The sequence below is a fragment of the Cydia amplana genome, chromosome 13, assembly GCF_948474715.1.
Source record: "Cydia amplana chromosome 13, ilCydAmpl1.1, whole genome shotgun sequence".
Lineage (NCBI taxonomy): Eukaryota > Metazoa > Arthropoda > Insecta > Lepidoptera > Tortricidae > Cydia > Cydia amplana.
In genome coordinates this window covers 17,270,154-17,293,148 of record NC_086081.1, presented here as the reverse complement: position 1 = coordinate 17,293,148, position 22,995 = coordinate 17,270,154, and the positions used below count along the sequence as shown (strand labels likewise).

The 22,995-nt window shown below is 40.4% G+C and overlaps 2 protein-coding genes across 2 annotated transcripts in view; one reads left to right on the top strand and one right to left on the bottom strand.

The window, feature by feature from the left end:
• LOC134653602 (echinoderm microtubule-associated protein-like 2) overlaps positions 1-11,768 on the top strand; it is a 117,686-nt gene extending 105,918 nt beyond the window's left edge. The window contains exons 15-20 of the mRNA XM_063508999.1: positions 1,964-2,085; positions 3,642-3,774; positions 8,407-8,494; positions 8,782-8,926; positions 11,023-11,104; positions 11,626-11,768. Of these exons, the coding sequence (XP_063365069.1) occupies positions 1,964-2,085; positions 3,642-3,774; positions 8,407-8,494; positions 8,782-8,926; positions 11,023-11,104; positions 11,626-11,751 (696 nt within the window). The 3' untranslated portion in view covers positions 11,752-11,768. The remainder of the gene's footprint in view (positions 1-1,963; positions 2,086-3,641; positions 3,775-8,406; positions 8,495-8,781; positions 8,927-11,022; positions 11,105-11,625) is intronic.
• A 4,130-nt stretch (positions 11,769-15,898) lies between these two features.
• LOC134653739 (mitochondrial import inner membrane translocase subunit TIM44) lies at positions 15,899-21,856 on the bottom strand (the record flags this gene model as incomplete). Its single annotated transcript, XM_063509133.1, has 7 exons — positions 15,899-16,486; positions 17,698-17,820; positions 19,078-19,167; positions 19,840-19,946; positions 20,314-20,455; positions 20,859-21,026; positions 21,737-21,856. Coding segments are annotated over 7 exons (1,338 nt in total), but the record flags the coding sequence as incomplete, so codon positions are not given.
• Positions 21,857-22,995: the final 1,139 nt, after the last annotated feature.

Sequence of the window (22,995 nt, the reverse complement as noted above, 5' to 3'; positions counted from 1 at the left end):
GTGGGGACTAGCAGCCCACCCTACCCTACCGCAGTTCGTGACGGCGGGCTGGGACCGTCTGCTGCAGCTGTGGGACGGCATGAGCCACTCCACCGTGTGGAGCAAGGACATCGAGGTATATTGTGCAGGTCACGTGGACGAGTTGTGGGGGCTGGCGGCCCACCCTACCCTACCGCAGTTCGTGACGGCGGGCTGGGACCGTCTGCTGCAGCTGTGGGACGGCATGAGCCACTCCACCGTGTGGAGCAAGGACATCGAGGTATATTGTGCAGGTCACGTGGACGAGTTGTGGGGGCTGGCGGCCCACCCCACTCTGCCGCAGTTCGTGACGGCGGGCTGGGACCGTCTGCTGCAGCTGTGGGACGGCATGAGCCACTCCACCGTGTGGAGCAAGGACATCGAGGTATATTGTGCAGGTCACGTGGACGAGTTGTGGGGGCTGGCGGCCCACCCCACTCTGCCGCAGTTCGTGACGGCGGGCTGGGACCGTCTGCTGCAGCTGTGGGACGGCATGAGCCACTCCACCGTGTGGAGCAAGGACATCGAGGTATATTGTGCAGGTCACGTGGACGAGTTGTGGGGGCTGGCGGCCCACCCCACTCTGCCGCAGTTCGTGACGGCGGGCTGGGACCGTCTGCTGCAGCTGTGGGACGGCATGAGCCACTCCACCGTGTGGAGCAAGGACATCGAGGTATATTGTGCAGGTCACGTGGACGAGTTGTGGGCGCTGGCGGCCCACCCTACCCTACCGCAGTTCGTGACGGCGGGCTGGGACCGTCTGCTGCAGCTGTGGGACGGCATGAGCCACTCCACCGTGTGGAGCAAGGACTTCGAGGTATATTTTTAACCGACTTCAATTTCATAGAAGAAGGAGGTTCTGTATTCGGGTTAGGCTATTTTTTTTTTAATGTACGTTCACCGATTATTCCGACATCCGTGGTCCGATTTGAGTAATTCTTTTTTTGTTTGAAAGGAGCTACCTTAAAGTTGGTCCCATATTAATTTGGTTCTGTTCTGATGATGGGATCCATGAGGAATTGAGGTAACTCCTCAATTTTTAAAGGCACATGCATGGTTATTTGGGTGTTTTCTTAAGCAACTCGAGCATTTTCTCCCGATAACCACCAATTTGATGAAGTAGACCTGATGATGATGATTGTTTTGATGATAATGATGATGATTTTTAAAAATGTAGTATGTTCAGCGATTAATCCGGCACCTGTGATCCGATTTGAGTAATTCTTTTTTTGTTTGGAAGAAGTTACCTCCAAGGTGTTTCCGTATTATTTTTGGTTCTGGTCTGATGATGGAATCCATGAGGAATTGAGGACCTCAATTTTTTAAGGCACGTGTAAAGTGAGTTCGGTGTTTCCTAAAGTAACTCGAGCATTTGCTTCGGAAAACCACCAATTATAAAAAATACGACGTCAAAAAAAAAGAATTGGATTTACACTATGTGCCGACAAACATGGTACGGACTGCGCCAAGAAGGTTTGATCGTATGTTATTAGGTACAGTCGACGTCAAAGATATGTTTACACTTTTGCACCTTATTCCTATGTAATAAGGCGAAAAGTGTAAACATATTTTTAACGTCAACTGTACCTACAGAAAGTACGTTCATTGTCGTCGTGTAAGACAATCCAACGTACATCCTTATTGAATCGCACCAAAATCATGGTATGCAACAAAATTTGGCTTGGCACCGACTTCAAACATATCAGTTGGTAACGCATAGACTTCAAAGAGGATAATATTTTATTTCATCCTTTTTGAAGTCTGTTTTCTTTTTTTTGTAAAAAGTTTTATCGTAGGTTGTTTTTTTGGTATGTCGGTGCTTTTAATTTAGTCGCATTGCGTACGTTCTGTGTGCGTCGCCGTGGCCGTATTTAAACCACATTGAACGCTCCGTGGTCGCGACCCTCGTGTGGTCTCGTGTTACAACGTCGTGTCCTGTCGGCAGGAGCGCGCGCAGTGCTGCGCTTGGGCGGCGGGCGGCGCCGCGGTGGCGGTGGGGTGCCTGACCGGCAAGTGGCTCGTGTTCGACCCCGTCTCCAGGGAGCTGCTGGCCCAACATCAGGACGGGTAAATACAGGGTGGATTTTCTTTTTGGGTCAGTGAGGGCAGCTACCAGATCCCGTGCTGCTACGAGAAAACGGTCTAAGAAGACCTTCCCTCGATTTCAAATTAATGAAGATTGGCTTTTACAGATTTTGGAAAAAACATACAGGGTGCGAGAAAAAGGTCATTTTTGACAAACTTTTTTTTTGATGCCAATCGATCCCATTCCTATTAAGGATCAAAAGCTTGTATGGAACCAAAAAAAAATTTCCGGCTAGAAAAGCCACTAATCGAGGAAAACTTTTCCCATACAATTTGTATGAAAATGAAAACTTTTATTTTTCACATGCTGTTTTTGTATGCCAATCGATTCCATTCCTATCCAGTATCAATAGTTTCCTAGGGGTCAACTTACGGTAATGTACTAAAAAGCCACAAATTAATAAAAACTTTTTCCATACATTTACTATGGGGAAAATGTGAAATGTTATTCTCAATTTTCTATCTCGCCCATCAGTCCTACAGCAATGTCTTCATACAGTATTATGGTCCTTAAATGTAACAGGACTGATTGGCCAGATAGAAAAATGTGAATTAAATTTCACATTTTCTCCATAGTAAATGTATGGAAAAAGTTTTCTTTAATTTGTGGCTTTTTAGTACATACCACATTCCACTAGCTTATAGCCCATAACGGCAAATACACTGGCGATGTTTACTCCCATCTCCTTGAGAGTATACCACGAGTATACCTACGGAAACGTTGGGCGGTCCATCGACAGCGCGGTAGTTGATTTTATGAATAGAATAGAATATAATAGAAATGGTTTATTTGGTGTTGAAATACATGCTTAACCTATAATACATCTTATTCTAGTACAAGACACCAAAATGGATGCCACTCAGCATATGCCGATGACTAATGTCCTTAGCCATGGCGCTGGTTTTCAGGGCAACCAATTAAAATACACATATATATATTTTCACGAAACTTAACTATACCCTACCTTTGTTCAAAAAGATCTGTTAATCGCTTATGCTTTGGTTTCCTCCGATAGCGGTGCCGTCATATAGCGGCCGTCTCCATACAAATACTACGACATCCATATTTAGCCGTATTATTTAGTATGGAGACGGCCGCTATATGACGGCACCGCTATCCTAGGAAAACCGATCTTTACGGTCCAATAATTTTTAGTGCTCCATAGAAAACTTTTCTCCCACAGAATTTATTTTAATAGTACTCTTAGAAGCTTCCCGTCCCTATACACGATTGTAATATGAAGACCTAGGACACAAATAAGCAAAAGGTCCAACCCCCAAAAATATACGAGTAAAGTTTGGACTTTCCGCCAAAAACAATAGCATATACTTATTTCAGTGATTTTTTTAATGGATATTATTACTAAAGTACGTCCGCTTGATTTAACGGCGCGCGAACTCGCATGCGATTTTAGTTACATTTCTGACTGTTGGTTACGTCCAATTCGACCGACCGATCAAAACCCGCAATGTAATGAAACACATGCGAGTTCTCGCTTCGTCTAATGCCTAATGCTATTCTAATATGTGCTGTGCAGATCGGAGCCCATTCAGACGATCCAATACTCGCCCGACAACAAGTACGTGGCGCTCGGGTCGCGGGACAACTTCATCTACATATACCAAGTGGACGACGACTGCCGCCGCTACACCCGCGTCGGCAAGTGCTTGGTACGTACCTTTTCTCAAAAATAGACGGCAAAGTCGACGTTGCCTACCTTTTCTCAAAAATAGACGGCAAAGTCGACGTTGCCTACCTTTTCTCAAAAATAGACGGCAAAGTCGACGTTGCCTACCTTTTCTCAAAAATAGACGGCAAAGTCGACGTTGCCTACCTTTTCTCAAAAATAGACGGCAAAGTCGACGTTGCCTACCTTTTCTCAAAAATAGACGGCAAAGTCGACGTTGCCTACCTTTTCTCAAAAATAGACGGCAAAGTCGACGTTGCCTACCTTTTCTCAAAAATAGACGGCAAAGTCGACGTTGCCTACCTTTTCTCAAAAATAGACGGCAAAGTCGACGTTGCCGGTTAAAAAATAGGTCGCGAAGTGCGTTGTTTATGGCAGGGATCGGATACCGGTATTTTTTGTATGGGAACGGAAACGGTATTTTTTCGTTCTTTGCTAATTACTTCATTTCTAATTGGGCAATCTAATAATACGAAGTCGTTACCTAAAAACACAACTGAGTGCTACATTTCGAGTATAAAATAATTCGAAAAATATGGTTATTTCTATGTTTTTGCAAAAAACCGGTTCCGATCCCTGGTTTATGGTCATTCAAAAAATTAAAAAGTTAAAAACATTACAGTCTCGATTTCGGGACTGCAATGTCGCATACGAATTCCATTATTTAACGAGTTCCAAACTTTTTAAAACTTTAAATGGCCATATCAAATGAAGGCATAGGTCCCTTTAAACAGCCAAATAGATGATCAACACTTATGATTATAAAGCCTGTAACAGACTATCGCACCGCACCGCGACCTTGGAGCGTCGCACTCATAAGTGAGCGAGAAACAGATATCTCTTTCTCGCTCTCACTTACGGGTGCGACGCTCCAAGGTCGCGGTGCGGTGCGATAGTCTGTTACAGGCTTAATGTTGGTACCGCGACTATTTAGGTGTCTCAAATAGGTTGACGTATTTTCAGCAGAAAAATACACTTCTTTTTTTTTAAAGGCGGCAAGCAAATCTTTTTAATGGTTTTACCTTTTTCTGTGAAAATTTGAACGTTGCTTCTGTAAAATATTTCTATTTCTTGCACCATTTTTGAGAAATATATATGACTCGGCTGGAAGGCTACTTGCTGGCTTCCGGACTCCCAAGGTCGTCCGTTTAAAACGAATCCTCAGCCTGCAAGTAGCTACTTCCGATCCTCGACAATAATGTACTATTACAACTACCCGTCTCTCTTTTATTAACACAGTTAGAAAAGACGGGTAGTTTATCTCGCCGCGAGATACTGTCGCGCCAATCATGTGCTAGGGATGCAGAGGTTCTCAACCGGTATTCGGCGAGTATCAATAAAACAAGTTGTTGACTTTACGGTCAATGGCAAATAAAAAACTCTTAAGTTATTCCTTGTCATCGACAGGTAGGTACTATATACACACACATTTGCCAACCACTTGCCGACACCCTTCTAGAGGTGAGGTACTTGTCGACTAGAAAAACGGAGTTACCTCTTACAGTGCAATTATAGTGTCGTATCTACTTATTTATCTAGACGAAAAATAATAATATAGGATTAAAACCAGAACTTCTTAGTAGAAACTAGATACCGAACGTTTCTTACTCTTTTTAGGGTTCCGTAGCCAAATGGCAAAAAACGGAACCCTTATAGATTCGTCATGTCTGTCTGTCCGTCTGTCCGCCGTATGTCACAGTCACTTTTCTCCGAAACTATAAGAACTATACTGTTGAAACTTGGTAAGTAGATGTATTCTGTGAACCGCATTAAGATTTTCACACAAAAATAGAAAAAAAAAAAACAATAAATTTTTGGGGTTCCCCATAGGTACTTAAAACTGAAACTCAAAAAAATTTTTTTCATCAGACCCATACGTGTGGGGTATCTATGGATAGGTCTTTAAAAATGATATTGAGGTTTCTAATATCATTTTTTTCTAAACTGAATAGTTTGCGCGAGAGACACTTCCAAAGTGGTAAAATGTGTGTCCCCCCCCCAGTAACTTCTAAAATAACAGAATGATAAAACTAAAAAAATATATGATGTACATTACCATGTAAACTTCCACCGAAAATTGGTTTGAACGAGATCTAGTAAGTAGTTTTTTTTTAATACGTCATAAATCGCCTAAATACGGAACCCTTCATGGGCGAGTCCGACTCGCACTTGGCCGCTTTTTGTACATATGATAAACCTATGTCTATCTTTTACTGAACTGAATCGTTATTTTGATACACTGACATGATTCGTAACCTTAGGCAAAGAAAACTATAGTAAGTAGACCTTAGGTCTGCGAATGGTTGGTTAAGTATGATGCTAGATTTTTTTTTCTTTTTGCCTGAATTGTGAATGGTCAAAGATCGGTGCTGTGGTATTTAGATCTTTGTGAAACAATATTTAAAAACGAAACGTCTCAGAGGGCCTACCGCGAACCACGTTCGACGTGTTGTCTCCCTGTCACACTTACGTACGAATTTACAAGTGCAACAGAGAGGCAACACGTCAAACGTGGTTCGCGGTAGGCCCTCAGTTCAGCTATAGCTAGGTATATGGAATCTTCTCTAGTCTTATATTAATAGTATATATATACCTACCTTCATTAGTGTTTGAAGTTAACAAAGTTGTCGTTCCACGCAGTGCACGGAGAGAAAACGTAGAAGGGTAACCATCATACTGCACGTATACATATTTATCTGTCAATCTATGCTATCAACCAAGGACCTTACATTTAAACTGGACCTCTAGGCCGCTCCGTTGAGCTGCGAACTGTGACCTTAAATGATGTCGTCGCTTTCCTTGGGTCGAATTTCTTCAAAATAGCTTAAACGTTCCATCTAAAGCAGCGGTCGGCAACCCGCGGCCCGTGGGCCGCATGCGGCCCGTGAACCTGTCACTTGCGGCCCGCGAGCCTCCCTGGCTATTTTGTATGTAATATTGACAAACGATAATGTCTAGTCTAGTCAAAAATATTAACAAAGTGCGGCCCGCGTCAACTTCGTTAACTACTATGTGGCCCTTGGCTGCTAAAAGGTTGCCGACCGCTGATCTAAAGCAAAATAATTGTTGAACAACTTTTAAGAAAAGCGGGAGGTCATTCAAGGTCATATTATCGGTCATCATTGGAATGGTTTAGAATATAGAATAGACGAAACATCCAGTTTCAATATAAGGTCCTTACTATCAACGCTATGCTACGCTTCTACTATCGACTGATTATCTAAAAAAATAGAATCTCTAATAGCTTAACAAGAAGATACCTACGTGATAATCCGTCGATGGGGAAATAAAATTACAGTATGAATAAATTTTTAGTAAATTACGTAGACGTAGAGGTAGCTAGTTTAGATCGTGGCTTATGTTATGTAAAATAAAAATAAAGTTTTTTTTGTTTATAAAATTTATAAACATTCGAGAAAGCATGTAAGATTTGTCGGATGTCTATGAATATCACCATAAGGCTTTACACCTTATAGTCAGGTTATCCAATGGTGAGTTAATAAAACATAGTATGCTAGTAGAGCTGTGTAATTGTTAATTGCGTAGAAAGTATTATTTTTATTAGGTAGGCTATAGGTAGAAGTAATATTATTCATCTTCAGCTGTTTCTGCCTTTTTCTATTCTATTTCGATTTTTTTTATAATTATTTGCCAACGCTCGTACAGTGCTGATGCCTTGATAAAGAACCTTGCCAAAGATGAATCGATCAATGTGTTAATGTAAAATCGGAGTTCGAGGTTCCGTTCCATATCGTAACCATTTTTTTTAAGTGAAAGTCTTTAGCGGCGCTGGCCCCTTTAGAGCTGGGGAAAAAATGATAAACTCGAGACAGCGTAAGGCGATCACGTGACCGTAAGGTTTAGATGGCCACTCATTTAGATGGCATTTAAATCAATAAAGAAAAACTCAATGACATAATTCAATAAAGCTACATCTTGATGAAATCGCTAATAAAAGTGAACTCTAGTACTGGTGAATAAAACTCAAAATATCATGACCAAATATATTTAAATGCGAGGTCTGCAAGGTAACTTTACAATTTCTATTCGAATTTTAAACAAGCTCACTGACCAGCAATTTCGGAACTAAAGTTTTTCAATAGAAAAGAGGATGGGTCAATATACATAGTGCTGCAGACATTTTGGACTAGTCATTGAGTTTTCACTTCTGTCGGCACTCCCGGGGTGCAACCTGTTGTTTTTAAATAGGTAGCCTTTTGTGTCCCACTGCTGGGCAAAGGCCTCTGTCTTTCGCCACTGGTCACGGTTTTGTGCATGCTCCCGCCAGTCGCCACAGAATGAGGCCAGTACGGTTACCATCAGTTTGTCACTGAAATAAACGCTGTCGAGAACGTAATTTACTTTCTATACATCCCGTTTGCACGAATATGCAAGTGCGAGCGAGATGTATAGAAAGTAAATTACGTTCTCGACGGCGTTTATGTCAGTGACAAACTGATGGTAACCGTACAGGTCGTTTCTCCATCTCATTTTTGGTCTGCCTCTACGAAATGCGTTGGAAATTAATATGTGTAAATTTTTACGCAATAAATTGATTCATCTCTGGGGTCTATTCTTAATTTATGATGTGAATATTAACGAGTGTGCTTTGTAGGGTCACTCCAGCTACATAACGCACCTGGACTGGTCCGAAGACAGCCAATACATCAGGAGTAACTCCGGAGACTACGAGCTATTATACTGTAAGTACTTACTAATAGAGATTTTAATAACATAGATGTGAGAGAGAACTTGCAAAAATGTTTCAACATTTTGGGCCACGTTTACTTTTTATAGGATGAAAGGAATTTGCGGTTGATGAGTAAAAACAAGTTAAAAGTCGCGTAAAACACACTGTGCTACGCCAAGTATCGTATCGTTAAATAATAATAATAACTCAAAAACGGAAAGTTTCACCTTTTTTCACAGCGACTTGATCGAGTGAATTCGAGTGTTCTTGTTACATTTAAACACGCATGCGACATCGCAGGGAACGCGACGACGTGTCGCCAGGTGCCGACGCCGACGAGCCTGCGCGACGCGACGTGGGCGACGCACACGTGCCCCATCGCCTTCCAGACCGTCGGCGTGTGGCCCGAGACCGCTGACGGCACCGACATCAACTCCTGCACCAGGTAACTTGTCGGGTAAACACGACGTGTCGGCTGTACACGACACGCCTGCCAGACCGTCGGCGTGTGGCCCGAGACCGCTGACGGCACCGACATCAACTCCTGCACCAGGTAACTTGTCGGGTAAACACGACGTGTCGGCTGTACACGACACGCCTGCCAGACCGTCGGCGTGTGGCCCGAGACCGCTGACGGCACCGACATCAACTCCTGCACTAGGTAACTTGTCGGGTAAACACGACGTGTCGGCTGTACACGACACGCCTGCCAGACCGTCGGCGTGTGGCCCGAGACCGCTGACGGCACCGACATCAACTCCTGCACCAGGTAACTTGTCGGGTAAACACGACGTGTCGGCTGTACACGACACGCCTGCCAGACCGTCGGCGTGTGGCCCGAGACCGCTGACGGCACCGACATCAACTCCTGCACCAGGTAACTTGTCGGGTAAACACGACGTGTCGGCTGTACACGACACGCCTGCCAGACCGTCGGCGTGTGACCCGAGACCGCTGACGGCACCGACATCAACTCCTGCACCAGGTAACTTGTCGGTTAAACACGACGTGTCGGCTGTACACGACACGGCTGCCAGACCGTCGGCGTGTGGCCCGAGACCGCTGACGGCACCGACATCAACTCCTGCACCAGGTAACTTGTCGGGTAAACACGACGTGTCGGCTGTACACGACACGCCTGCCAGACCGTCGGCGTGTGGCCCGAGACCGCTGACGGCACCGACATCAACTCCTGCACCAGGTATACTACATTTCAAATACCAAGGCCCGATTGATAGATAGATAGATTTATTTATTTCATAATACAGATTACATTATAAATTGCAGGCATGTCAATCTACAAGAATTCATATTATGATCGTCAAAACAAGGATGTCACCAGAATATAATCAATAAAATATTAAATTAAAAATAAAATAATTACAGAATGATAAGATTTTAAAATAATGTCAAGATAGTATCTCCTGTGGCGGATCGTCAAAATCTATACATCATTCATAAATTCGCTAACAGAGTACAACGGTTTATCCAACAAAAAATCTCTTAATCGGCGTTTAAATGCTTGATCACACAGTTCACTTCTTATAACGGCCGGAAGTCGTTCATAATAGGTAGGTCCTATGACACGTGGGTTTTTCTTTTTCACTTGAAACTTGCACTTGAAAATTGCACTTGAAACTTAACAATGGGGCTCATAATGTTTGCCTTTTGTTATCTAATTTGGAGCACTTCAAATTGGCACGCGTCGGTGCAATCCGCATTGTTTAAAAGGCGTTTAAGCAAAAGGGTCTAGCCAGGTATCTTTTGTTATCACTAATCCTATTGTTAACGCCCAATGACCGTCTCGTATAACTACTTGTCGGGTAAACACGACGTGTCGGCTGTACACGACACGCCTGCCAGACCGTCGGCGTGTGGCCGCACCGACACGCACGCCGCCGGTGTGACGGCACCGACATCAACTCCTGCACCAGGTATACAGGGTGACCCATTTAGATCGGTCAGTATGGGAAAATCTGAAACTATAAGACATACGACGATCTCTTCTTAGAAACCATGTCATCGATTTTAGTTACAAGAAAACTGCATTCATACATTTAATTTTTTTTTTTATGTAAAATGTATTGAAAAAAATTGTGGCCATTTCGAAAACATACTAAAATAAATTAAAGGATATGAATACAATGCATTTTATTCATTTCAGACATCATGTTTCATAGTAACATTTACTGCTTAAGACCTACACAATCGATATCTAAATAGAAATAATTTTAGATATTTTTTTTTCAAAACGTCCGGGTTTGATTCCCGAGCTGAGTACACATTTTTTTTTAAATGTATGAATGCAGTTTTTCTTGTTATTAAAATCGAGGACATGGTTCCTAAGAAGAGATCGTCGTATGTCTTATAGTTTCAGATTTTCCCATACTGACCGATCTAAATGGGCCACCCTGTATAACTATTTGTCGGCTATACACGACACGCCTGCCACACCGTCGGCGTGTGGCCTGAACTGAAAATGTTCTCAGTACCGTACTTATTTTGTTATTTTAACCTAACGCATCAATATTGTGTTTGCAGGTCTCACGACAGTCGCCTCGCTGCGACTGGAGATGATTTCGGTAAAGTGAAGCTTTTCGCCTACCCCGTCACACAACCTAAGGTTAGTCTTACAATGTAGTTTAGCAAAATTGTATCCTTTGACTGCCTCGACTATTTTTTATAGCAAACTTTATCAAAATGTAGGTATTAAGGTTTATAATGTAACCTTTGTCCACAGACAATCCAACCTCTAGATATAGCATAGTAACGCTACCCCCTCTGCCACACATACGGTAGCGTTACTCCATCTTCGAGTCAACCCCGTGCCGTGATTGGTCCGTGTCTTTGAACGGACCAATCACGGCACGGGATTCGCTCACCTCGCCCCCCCCGCACCCCCGTATTTTTGGCAGCATCGGTTTCATGAAAGAATTGGCCTAAGCTCAGTCTAGAGGTTGGATTGTCAGTGCCTTTGTCAGAGCCGACTATGGCGGTCAAAGGGTCCCAAACCCTGCATAACTCGAAGGCATGTATGGCGGATATGATATTTAACTCTATTGACAGCTATTAAAGTTCAAATTTAAACAAATATTTTTTATTACGTGCAGTTAAGGGGTAACCAGAAACTATTTTTTTTTTCAGTCCCTCTGTCACCAATACGGCGGGCACTCGTCACACGTGACCTGCGTCCGGTTCCTGCCCGACGACTCGCGCCTCGTGTCCACAGGCGGACTCGACACGAGCGTCATGCAGTGGCTCGTAGATTAAACCTTAACTCCAACGCATTAAGAGCCAACAGGAGCTGAGATTTAAACATTTTAGGTAAATATACCCGTCTCGCTAACGGAAGCGGCTCCTAAAACTAGTGCGATAAGGACAAGGCGAAAAATCGTGCGTAAAAATCTCAAAAATCGAGGTTTCGTACTCGACTGTTTCCTCCTCCAAAACTTAAACAATCGTAACCAAATTTGGAAATCTACATGATTATGACATTATCTGTGTCGGACCGTTTTGCTTTTTTGGCTAATTGATATAAGTTTTGAATAGCGCGCCTCTCATTGCGGCATAGTCAATTAGGCCAATTTGGCCATTTTTGAAGAGCTCTAGCGCCTTAAAAAACAAAAATATCAAAAAAAGCAAAACGGTCCGACACAGATATTGACAATATTAATCTGTGTTGAAAAAATCATTGCTCTAGCTTCAAAACCCACGGAGGAAACAGTCGAGTACGTTTGTATGGAGAAATGACCACTCCTGTTGGCTCTTAAGCACATTTTACAACTACCACGTTCGAGCACAGACTCGACTATACAGTGGGTACTGTATTTTAAACCCTATCTTGAAGGAATAAAGCACATTTTACAGGGCATGTTGGATTGTTGACATATTTTGCAACAATCCTTAACACGTCATGTGACTGTGTGGTGTTGTAATGAAAGTAGGTCGTATGTAGCACCTCTTAAAAGTAGATTTTTCAAAAACATAATTAAAACGAATCTTAAACCATTTCATGTTTTACTGACAAAACATATTTATGATCATAAGTAGCATTTTAACTTTGGGGGAGTCCTTAAAGACCTTTCTATCAAGATTATAGGTCTAATAAACAGAAACATGGGTATTAACCATATCAACTTTATTTATTATTGAGAAAGTGATATTCGCCCCAAAACATTCCAATTACTATTACGTATCAAAATAGTAAGGGGATCATTAAACATATTGAAAATGATCGGAGTGATTTTATTATTGTATAACTTTACCTATTCAAATAATATTTTAAACTAAGGCCCACACTGGAAAGTCTAATGTATGGAAAAATTGCTAAAAATGTTTTGTTTATTAATATTTCTGTGAGTTACTGCTAAATAATGAAAATTAATCTTTATAAGTGGAACTTGCACCAAGCACTACTAGGGCCTAAGAAAAGCCTTTTTTACAATTGTGTCATTTTATAATAAGAAAAAAAGGGATTTTTATGTTTTTATGTGTGCATCTTAAGTCGAAGTGAAATGATATTGATTGAAATAAAATGCTTGAGTGCTTTTTTAGTATTGGATTGCTATACACTTACATGTTTATTATCTTTTGTGCACGGTTGTGACTAAGCAAAGAGTTAATTAATTGTTAATTATGAATAAATCAGAGTAAAGAATAATTAATCATAATATTATAAGCTTATCCTACGAATACAAATGTTACACTTAAAATGTTATGATTAAATTTATTAAATCATTTTTAAGATATAATAATGTTCATGATTCTTTACTCTGATATATTTTTACTGAAGAATCCGTCACTATAATCTAGTTTAAGTATAGCAACACTAAACTTAGTGGTTTTACACTGGCAACACTGCGAATATTGTTTTTATAATTATGTATGTGATTGAGCTTGTAAGCTAATTTAATTGTAAGCATAATAATTATTTTTGTGGCACGTTTTTAATCAATTACTGTAATAATTATCAATTATTTAAGCCATAAAGTTCAAGTTTTACAAATTAGGCATAATAATTATTTTTACTTTTAATGAATGTTGCAACGTGGTTTATGAAAATTCAGAAGTACCTAAGTTTAGTTTTAAAAAGTACAAATATGTTTGGCTGTATTTTTGTGGAAATCTTAACAGTATTATACTTATTTAATACAGCAAGTCGTCTTGATTAAGAGCTTCAAGCCTAATTCAGATATTTACGCCTACAAGCGTTAGCCTTAGATTTACTTACATTCTGATGTTTAATAGAAGCGACAAACGAAATGAATAAAGACTAGCCCTCATACAAATGTGGCATTTAAGGAGTTAATAGTATTTTTTATTAACTTGTCTCTGACGCAAGAACAGAACAAACCCGAATTCCCAAGAACCACGTTGCCACTAAAATATCGTATTAGTATTAAGCGTCGCAAGCATTCCTTTTGGTGAAAATGGAACGGTTTAAAACCTAGTCACCGTAGTTTTCATTTAGTTCTCATCGTAGGTACGTAGGTAAGCACTAATTTAGGTCTGTAAATAGCGAAGACGTACGTCTTTTTGAATGTGCCTCTATTAAAAATCTTTTATCGAATCGTTGTTTCACTTTATTCCTGTTAAGCCCCGTCTCCATATTGCGCGGCAGGCTATCGAACATTGGCTCGCGAGGCAGCCGCGCGCAATCGATACCGGGCTGGCTTGCGAGCCAACTCGATCATTCGCTCCATTATACGGACCTAAACAGTTTCTATGGAATAGTAAATGTAGTGATTATCGCAACAGATCATTAAGAAGTGATGCATGGAATTAATGCTTTTAAAAGTTCGTAATCTTCTGATGTCATTCTTGTGAAATTTTGTAATGTAACATCAACTTCATATCTCATGTCTTCATCATTCATAAGCATCTTTTTCATCCACCATCGAACTTTCCGTTTAGGTTTCTTGTGAATAATATGATAAATAATTATAAAAGCGGCAGCTGCACGACGGCGTACGTCCATGGTTCCCGAGTACAAACTGTTCGATTGTCGGATTCGTCGGCTCGCCTGCCGCGCGAGGCCGCCGCGCGAGGCCGCCGCGCGAGGCCGCGGCGCGAGGCCGCCGCGCGAGGCCGCCGCGCTATAGTTCAAGATGGCGCCGAACTTGGCTCGCGAGCCAAAATACAGGTTTGCCGCGGTCGAACATTGCTCGCGCGGCCGCCGCGGGATATCGAGACGCGCCTTTATAAAAATATTTTAACTACAACATCATGACCAAGATATACTTTTTGTTTAACATATTTACATACTCGTACCTACACATACAGTCTATTAAGTTGCTTTCTTACGTACGATCGTTAATAATATAGTAGTAGTTTTAGTTAGTGGTAGTTTTTTATAATATTATTATAGTTTTAACGAATGTCACCTTGGTCACGCTAGCTCCCAGGAGTCTGCCTCACTATCAAAGCCATGATTGGACGCGGTAGATGGCGTTAAAATCGTGTTGGCATAAACTAAGTCTGATTAATGAGACATTGATAAAACTACAAAACAATGATCAACAATTAACCAATTGAAAATAAAACAATTTATTAAATTAACAATAAAATAAAAAATAAACTAAAGGTAATTACAAAATAAACATAAATTATTAAACAAAACTCGCCGGACCTAGTACCTCGCTTTATAGGTATCGCACAGTTAATCATGCTGGGATAAAAAACTTTACCAACATGGTCTCTCTCTTCAACTCTATTCAAGGATTTTATTTATAGAAAATCGTTGTTTTATTTAAGACTGATTTTCATGTTATTTTTACCTTTACCTTAAAGCCGAATTAAGTACTTTGATAGCTAAGGCCGGCGTAAAATTAAATAACAAAATGACAACCAAGTAAAGGGGGGTGCAGTCGAACAAAAATCTATTTCACTTCTGTGTAATATAAACTCTCTGGTTATTCGAATTTCATCAAAACCGGTCTATCACCTCGATAGAGACGTCACTTCATCGAATATAAAATATCACAATTCATGGATCCTAATCTTTATGCTTATATTTATCAAAATAAATGGCATCATATTTCATTAGTTCCATTGGATTCAGGATAGGACAGGCACTGAAAGATGTCGATCGTTCAACGATTTAATCAGCTATTTCTTAACCTATATCATAGAGAAAAAAATACATAGAGTGCTCACTCCATACATCAGTTCAGACTATTAATTTCAGTGTCTACATCTAGCATCGAGTAGCGGAACTATCAGTACTGCTACTTGACAATAGATGTAGCACCGACCGGAAAGTCTTATCTCAACAGCATAAGACTTTCCGGTCGGTGGCTACATCTATTGTCAAGTAGCAGTACTGATAGTTCCACTACTCGATGCTAGATGCTAATAGTCTTTTTGGTACTAAAACTGATGTATGGAGTGAGCGCTCTATGTATTTTTTTCTCTATGCCTATATCAACTGCTCTACGCTGTTAGCGGAGAGCTCTAGGAGTCTCCAAGCGGCCTTCGGGTTCAACTCCTGCGGGTCCCGACACAGGACCCACACATAGTTGACTCGCATAACCTTATCGGGGTCGCCTTCGATGACATTATTTTTGGCATCCCGGACACACATAATTTGCTGCGACTGGAAAGTGATCACCAGAACGGGGCCCTGATCCATCATTTTGCCCATAACGAGTTCTATTTGCTCGATATCGAGTATTTTGGAGTCGAGTCTGTATCCGAGCCGCTTGCACTGTTTGATGGGTGTCGCTAAGATGTTAAAGACTCCTTCGTAGCACCAGTCCTTGAGTATGTCTAGGTCACCTCTGACCATGGCTTCGAGTATGTTGGGGATGATGTCGTTAGCGCAGTCGTCTAGGAATTTGTGCGAGGTGAAACTTGGGTCTATTTTGCAGATTTCTGTGAGGGTGTTGGATAGTTCCGTTTTCTCGAACATGTTGCCGAAAAGGCTACCCATTTTCTCGGTGACGAAGCGCGCGCCGCGGACCACTGGGTTGTCGGATTCTTCGTATTTAATTTTCCAATCTAAGACCTGTAAACATAAAAATATTTATTTATTTATTTATTGATCAAATAAGTAACACAGCATTACAGTATAAAACCAAGGCACTGTGAAACTACAAGTATAAAAGAAAAGATACAAGGAAAAACAATATACATAAAAATTAAATTAACTAAATATTAGATTTCGGCGACGACGTAACAGCGCGACGTAACAATATGATTAGTTATCTATTTGATAGGCCAGCGGTCAGCAACAGGCGGCCCGCGAACCTCTCGCTTGCGGCCCGCGAGCCTCCCTGGCTATTTTGTATGTAATATTGACAAACGACAATGTCTGATAAAGTCACAAATATTACCGAAGTGCGGCCCGCGTCAAATTCGTTAACTACTATGTGGCCCTTGGCTGCTAAAAGGTTGCCGACCGCTGTGTTAGGCAATTAAGTCGATCATGTTATGCAAGGCGACGGGGTTAGCCGAGTCTTTGTAGTTCTTTGTAAAACTCAAACTAAAAAATTATACTTTGAAAAAGCGGAGACTGATGAAATACTTATGTGAAAACTCTAAAATAAAACCAAAGTAAAAATGAAAATTACTAAGACGTACCCTTTTAGGTACAAATAGACACACGTTCCTAAAAATTGTTTTTTTATTTTATTTTAATAATAATTAAAAGAAAGAAATAAAGTTGTATCGGGTCGCAAACACCGCGGGCGACAGTTCATCCCACAGTTTAGCCGTGCGAGGTAATAGTTGCCTATACCAGGGATGTTGCGGATGCAGATTTTTTGACATCCGCGGATGCGGATGCGGATATTTAAAGGCTCACATCCGCGGACGCGGATGCGGATGCGGATGTCAAGAATAGGTACTTAGAAAACGTCAAATATTACATTTTTAGTATTTTGTTATTAAAAAAAAACGAAACGTTTAGTATTTGAGCAAGAATATAGGTGCGTTATATTTAATAAACAGTAACTTGGCCGACTTTTCTGGATCTAGACGATTTCGTTATAGGTAATGACGAAATTACCTAGCACTTACGCCGCCGCTAAGACGTTCCTGTACCGAGTCGGACCGACTTGTTCGACATCCGCATCCGCATAAGCTCCGCATCGATTTTATGCGGATGCGGATGTTGAAAATAATGCGGAAGTTCCGCGGTTGCGGATGCGGATGTTCGTAACATCCCTGGCCTATACGTATGAACTGTTATGTAGTTTGAAAGAGAAAGAGACGCACCTTGTTGACGTACTGGTTGTTGTTTTTGAACTCCTCCCACTGCTGGTAGAACTTGGAGTCCTTGTGCAGCTCGACGCCCGTCGTCTCCGTGTCGGCCGCGAACGTACGGAACTCCTCGCCGATCTGAACACGCGTTGCCATGGCATAGAGAAATATAGTAAGACAAGAGTGCTCACTCCATACATCAGTTCAGACTATTAATTTCAGTGTCTACATCTAGCATCGAGTAGCGGAACTATCAGTACTGCTACTTGACAATAGATGTAGCACTGACCGGAAAGTCTTATGCTGTTGAGATAAGACTTTCCGGTCGGTGCTACATCTATTGTCAAGTAGCAGTACTGATAGTTCCGCTACTCGATGCTAGATGCTAATAGTCTTTTTGGTACTAAAACTGATGTATGGAGTGAGCACTCTATGTATTTCTTTCTCTATGGCCATGGTTACCTTCTCCTGGGTCACTCTTTACATTCCTGTTTTATAGTATAAATATCTGGGTGACCGAGCTTCGCTCGGAAAACATATGAAAAACTCGAAAATGCGCGTTTTCCCAGAGATAAGACCTAGCTAGATCGATTTTTCGCCCCCGAAAACCCCCGTATAGCAAATTTCATCGAAATCGTTAGAGCCGTTTCCGAGATCTCCGAAATATATATATATATATATATATATATATATATATATATATATATATAAATAAATAAATAAACAAGAATTGCTCATTTAAAGGTATTAGATAACCGAACATACATTATCACGGCAGTTATAAATTCGTCCCACAGGGGGTCATCCACTTAGCAGATTAGTAGAATGTAGTATAATTCCTTCGAACAAACTATGCAATTATTTCCGACAGAATAACAACAAAAAAGTTGGGCAAACCGCATCAGGCCCAGGGTTCGAGAGGAAGCTTTAATTTAACCTCGAGGCCGGGAGCACGACCATAAATAGACTAGCAATTTTGCTGCTTGGCTTGCTCGAGAGCACCGCGACAGTATGAGGCAGTATGAGGCAGTATGAGGCAGTATGAGGCAGTATTTTATCAACTCAGAGTACAATTTAGTATTAATAAACAGCTTATTTATTTTTGTTTCTTTTTCTTTCTGTCATAAATAATAGTAGTGATCATTATTAATTAATTTACTAAAATAGATGAATGACGTAGATTTAGGAATTATTATTTATTATATTTTATTATAAGCCAACTGTAATTAAATTTGTTACTATGTTAAATAATTGTAATACTTAATTTTTAATTGTTATTTATGAAATTGTAATTGTGATAATAATTTAAAATTCAAACGCAATGTATATTGTTCTATGAATAAATGACTATGACTATGACTATGAGGCAGTATGAGGCAGTATGAGGCAGGTTACCTCGACTCGCTTCCTGAGCGCGGCGGGCGCGCTGTACACGCGGCCCTCGAGCCCGCGCGGCGCCATCTCGTTCCGCACCACCTCCGTCGCCTGCGGGGAACAAACATCATTCTATTTATAAATAATAATAAATAAATAAAAGACGTTTATTCAAAGAGTTTGAACATAGGTACATAATAAAAGTACACAATAATGCTTACAAACTAATTGAAAGGGAAGGTGGCTCAGCTAATGTCTGTGCCAAAAGACTACGGGGCACAGCGGCCCTAAAGACTTCCAGCAACGGACGCTGTTATTCTGCCACCGCAGTATTTATATCTAGCTAAGGACAGTAGAAATATTTACACTATTACACATAGGACAGGATAGCAAAACCGAACAATGCGCAGTGGATAAAAAGTGCTAACTTAATTTATACATATCATGCAAAAATCTTACACAGATTTACCTACAGGCCATGTACACTGGCATCAGACTGATCTTATTCAGTTATCATGCTCATACTTATACTGTATTGGAGCAAGTGAGACGCGCGATAACTAAACAACTTAAGGTACGTTCAAATTAGCCTGTAAGTATCGTAGCTAAACAGACTACTATGGAGGTGAGCACATATTTTGACAAATTAAAATTGCAATTATTCTGGCAAATTTTGATATTCACCGCCCCATCCCCTCTGTTTCTACCTGCCTACGCCCATAGCAATGCTTGGGATACCATCAAAACTATGTACACTAAAATGTGTCAAATAATAATATTAACCTGTGATATGGTTCTGAATGCTGACGTCTGGCCGAGCTTGGAGCTCCTGTCGGCTATGCTCTCCGCTGCATCTTTGGCCGTTTTTGAAATGTCTTCCGTGAATTTACCTAAAACCAACAATAAATTATTAAGTAACAGGTTTTTACTGTTTAAAACTACAGTAATAATTTAATAGCTTGGTACAAAGATCTCTCAATAAGTAACAAACTGTAGGAATGCAGACGACAAGTCAGGCGAGGCATTAACATAGAGGCATATATTTGAATTTCAAAAATTTGGTGTACGACTTGAACTTGCCCGTGTGCTCTAAAGAGTCTAAAGCAAGTACAGCCTTGTAAGGCCACCATACATTTTTTTTGTTGCATTACAAAGTTAAATGGGGTAAACTAAAAGCACCACAAAAACTTTAAAGACGTCACAAAGACATATTTGCATTGTGTTTATATTGTGAAATTAAATCCATTTAAAACTTACCAGCCTTTTTCGCAATCTCAGTCTTGCCAGCTTCCTCCAAAACATGCTCCATCTTATCCTTGAACCCTCCGAGAGATTCCTTCAGGAACTCCGAGCTCTTGGAAGCCTCCGACTCCACGGCGTGGAACTTTTTCCGCGCCGCCTGCAGTAGTGATGGGTAGGACATCAATTTAAAATGAGTTTGTATGAGTACCTTATTTTATAAAATGAGGTGTTACAATGTCTTACTTCAAATGAGGTGAGGTACTAGCATATTTTCAGCGTCGACTATTCCATTAATTCCAACGGCGACAAAATATTTAATGTATATACATATTTATGTATTCATCACTCCCTTTAAAAATACGTAAATAAATAGTAACATTTAATTGGAGTGCAATTCTGGAGGTTAAGAATAGAACTTTTAGGAGAAAGATAATTTTAGAATCAAGTAAAATGAATAGAGGAGTGAAGTAAGACATTTTTGCGGTACGAAGTACTGCGACAAATTGACAGAATGAGTGGTACAAATGAGGTGCCTCATGAGTGAGCGACTCAACACTAGCCTGCAGCGCCTCCGAGTTCTCCAGCTTCTGAGCTTCCTCTCGGAATTTCTTGATGTTGTCTTTCATTTCCTTGTTCTTGGCGATGTCCTCTCTGATGTTCTCGATGATAGAGGAGAAGAAGCCTTTCCGTGCTGAGTAGTGCCGGCATTCTTGGAAGTTGTTATGGCTCTGGAAGTATTTTTTTTTTTTTTCATTTATTTAGGTAAACAAACAGCCACTACAAGTTATACTTATACTACCATATGTGTGGCCCACGGCGCTTACCACTAATTAGTATGAATAATGTTCATTCAGAGCTAAACTAATCACCGTTAGTCTTAAGGGCTCCCGGTGTCAACAACAACATAGAATGGTTAGTTATATTTATATATTTGGTAGGTACTGGAAATACATTATAAGTAAGAAACTAGAAGAAGTACCTACTTAAATTGTAGGGTTTGTTAAAACATCAATAATACGTTTTTTATAAACACTTAAACTACAACCAAAAATATCTACGTGATTAAATTTTTTATTGTAAATATAGACAAGTCTGCGTAGAGGAGCGCGCTCACCAGCGTGCGTGCGGCAGCGGCCGGTTACAAACAGCTGGTGCGGGCGCGCCTCTCGCTGCCTACTGCGACTGGGTACTCTTAGTATTATAAGTTTTCATAATACAAGCGCTTTACACATAGACTTTACCGATAGCTTTAGGCTTTAACAACCAGATTATATATAAGAAAATGGACAAATTAAAACGTTTATTACAATTACTATCTATTATTTCTCAAGGGGTTAATTTTTTTATGAAACAACAACCAAATTTTCGTGAATATTACTCAATAATAATATTCTTTGCTAAGCAAGAATTGGACTTTGGTTGGAATATCATATCATACCTGATCGGTTTTGATGGCAAATGCAGTCGTCTTGATGTTAGTCGGCAGCGCTGTTTTCCACCGTGCCGGACTGTATAGCAACTGTCTGTATGCGTGCTGAAATACATTAGAACACCCGTAAATTCACAAGGACACTACTACATAACCTAAAAAGGGTCTCTTAAAACCGCTGAACATTACCATTTTTTCAAAGCACGAGTGCACGGCCGATCACTGTACACGGATTAAATTATACTAGTTTGATTTATTTTATTACTATTGTATTATAAAAAAAAACAATTTTCACGACGACATTGAATAAGATTCATTCATAATCCGTGCAAACTTCTGTCAAAAGACCACAGACAATATTGATTGACAATGACAGATTTATTAAAGCTTCCACAGACGTTACAACAAATGACATGCGAATTGTTGGTCAAACCAATCTGTCAGTAAATAAGAACAAAAAAACTATACTCACCTTTTCTTTTGGGTGGTAGTACTAGTGTAAGACAAAGATAAAGCTGGTCAACCAAATCATGTCAGTAAAAAAAGGCGCGAAATTCAAATTTTCTATGGGACGTAATCCCTCCGCGCCTACATTTTTCCAATTTGCCGCCTTTTTCTACTGTCAAGATCTGGTTGACCAAGTATAGTATGATTCTCTTTGACTATGTATGAAATGAGCCAGTCCTTTGACATAATATAGTTCCGCCAGAGACTGTCTCAGTCTCATTTCAATTCAAACATTGAAAGAGAGAATCATACTGTCTTTGTCTTACGCTAGTACTAGCACCCAAAATAAAGGGATGAGTATACTTTTTAGTGTGTAGCATAATCAATTTCCAGTTTTTAATTCCAGTTTCAAAGAAATTTCAAAATTGTCTTACTATTTAAACTAATTTAAAGGATAAATTAACAAAATATAAATTATTTGTTAGGTACTAATCAGCGTTCAAATAATGAATAATGTCAGTATCAACTATAGCTGGTCAAGCAAATCTTGTCAGTAAAAAAGGCGCGAAATTCAAATTTTCTCGGGGACGATATCCCTTCGAAATTTGCCGCCTTTTTCTACTGACAAGATCTGCTTGACCAGCTATAATTATTAATACACAGAAAGGAGAGTTTACCTATAGTTGGTCAAGCAGATCTTGTCAGTAGAAAAAGGCAATTTGAAAAATGTAGGCGCGAAGGGATATCGTCCCATAGAAAATTTGAATTTCGCGCCTTTTTTTACTGACTAGATTTGCTTGACCAGTTATATTTTCTCTGTT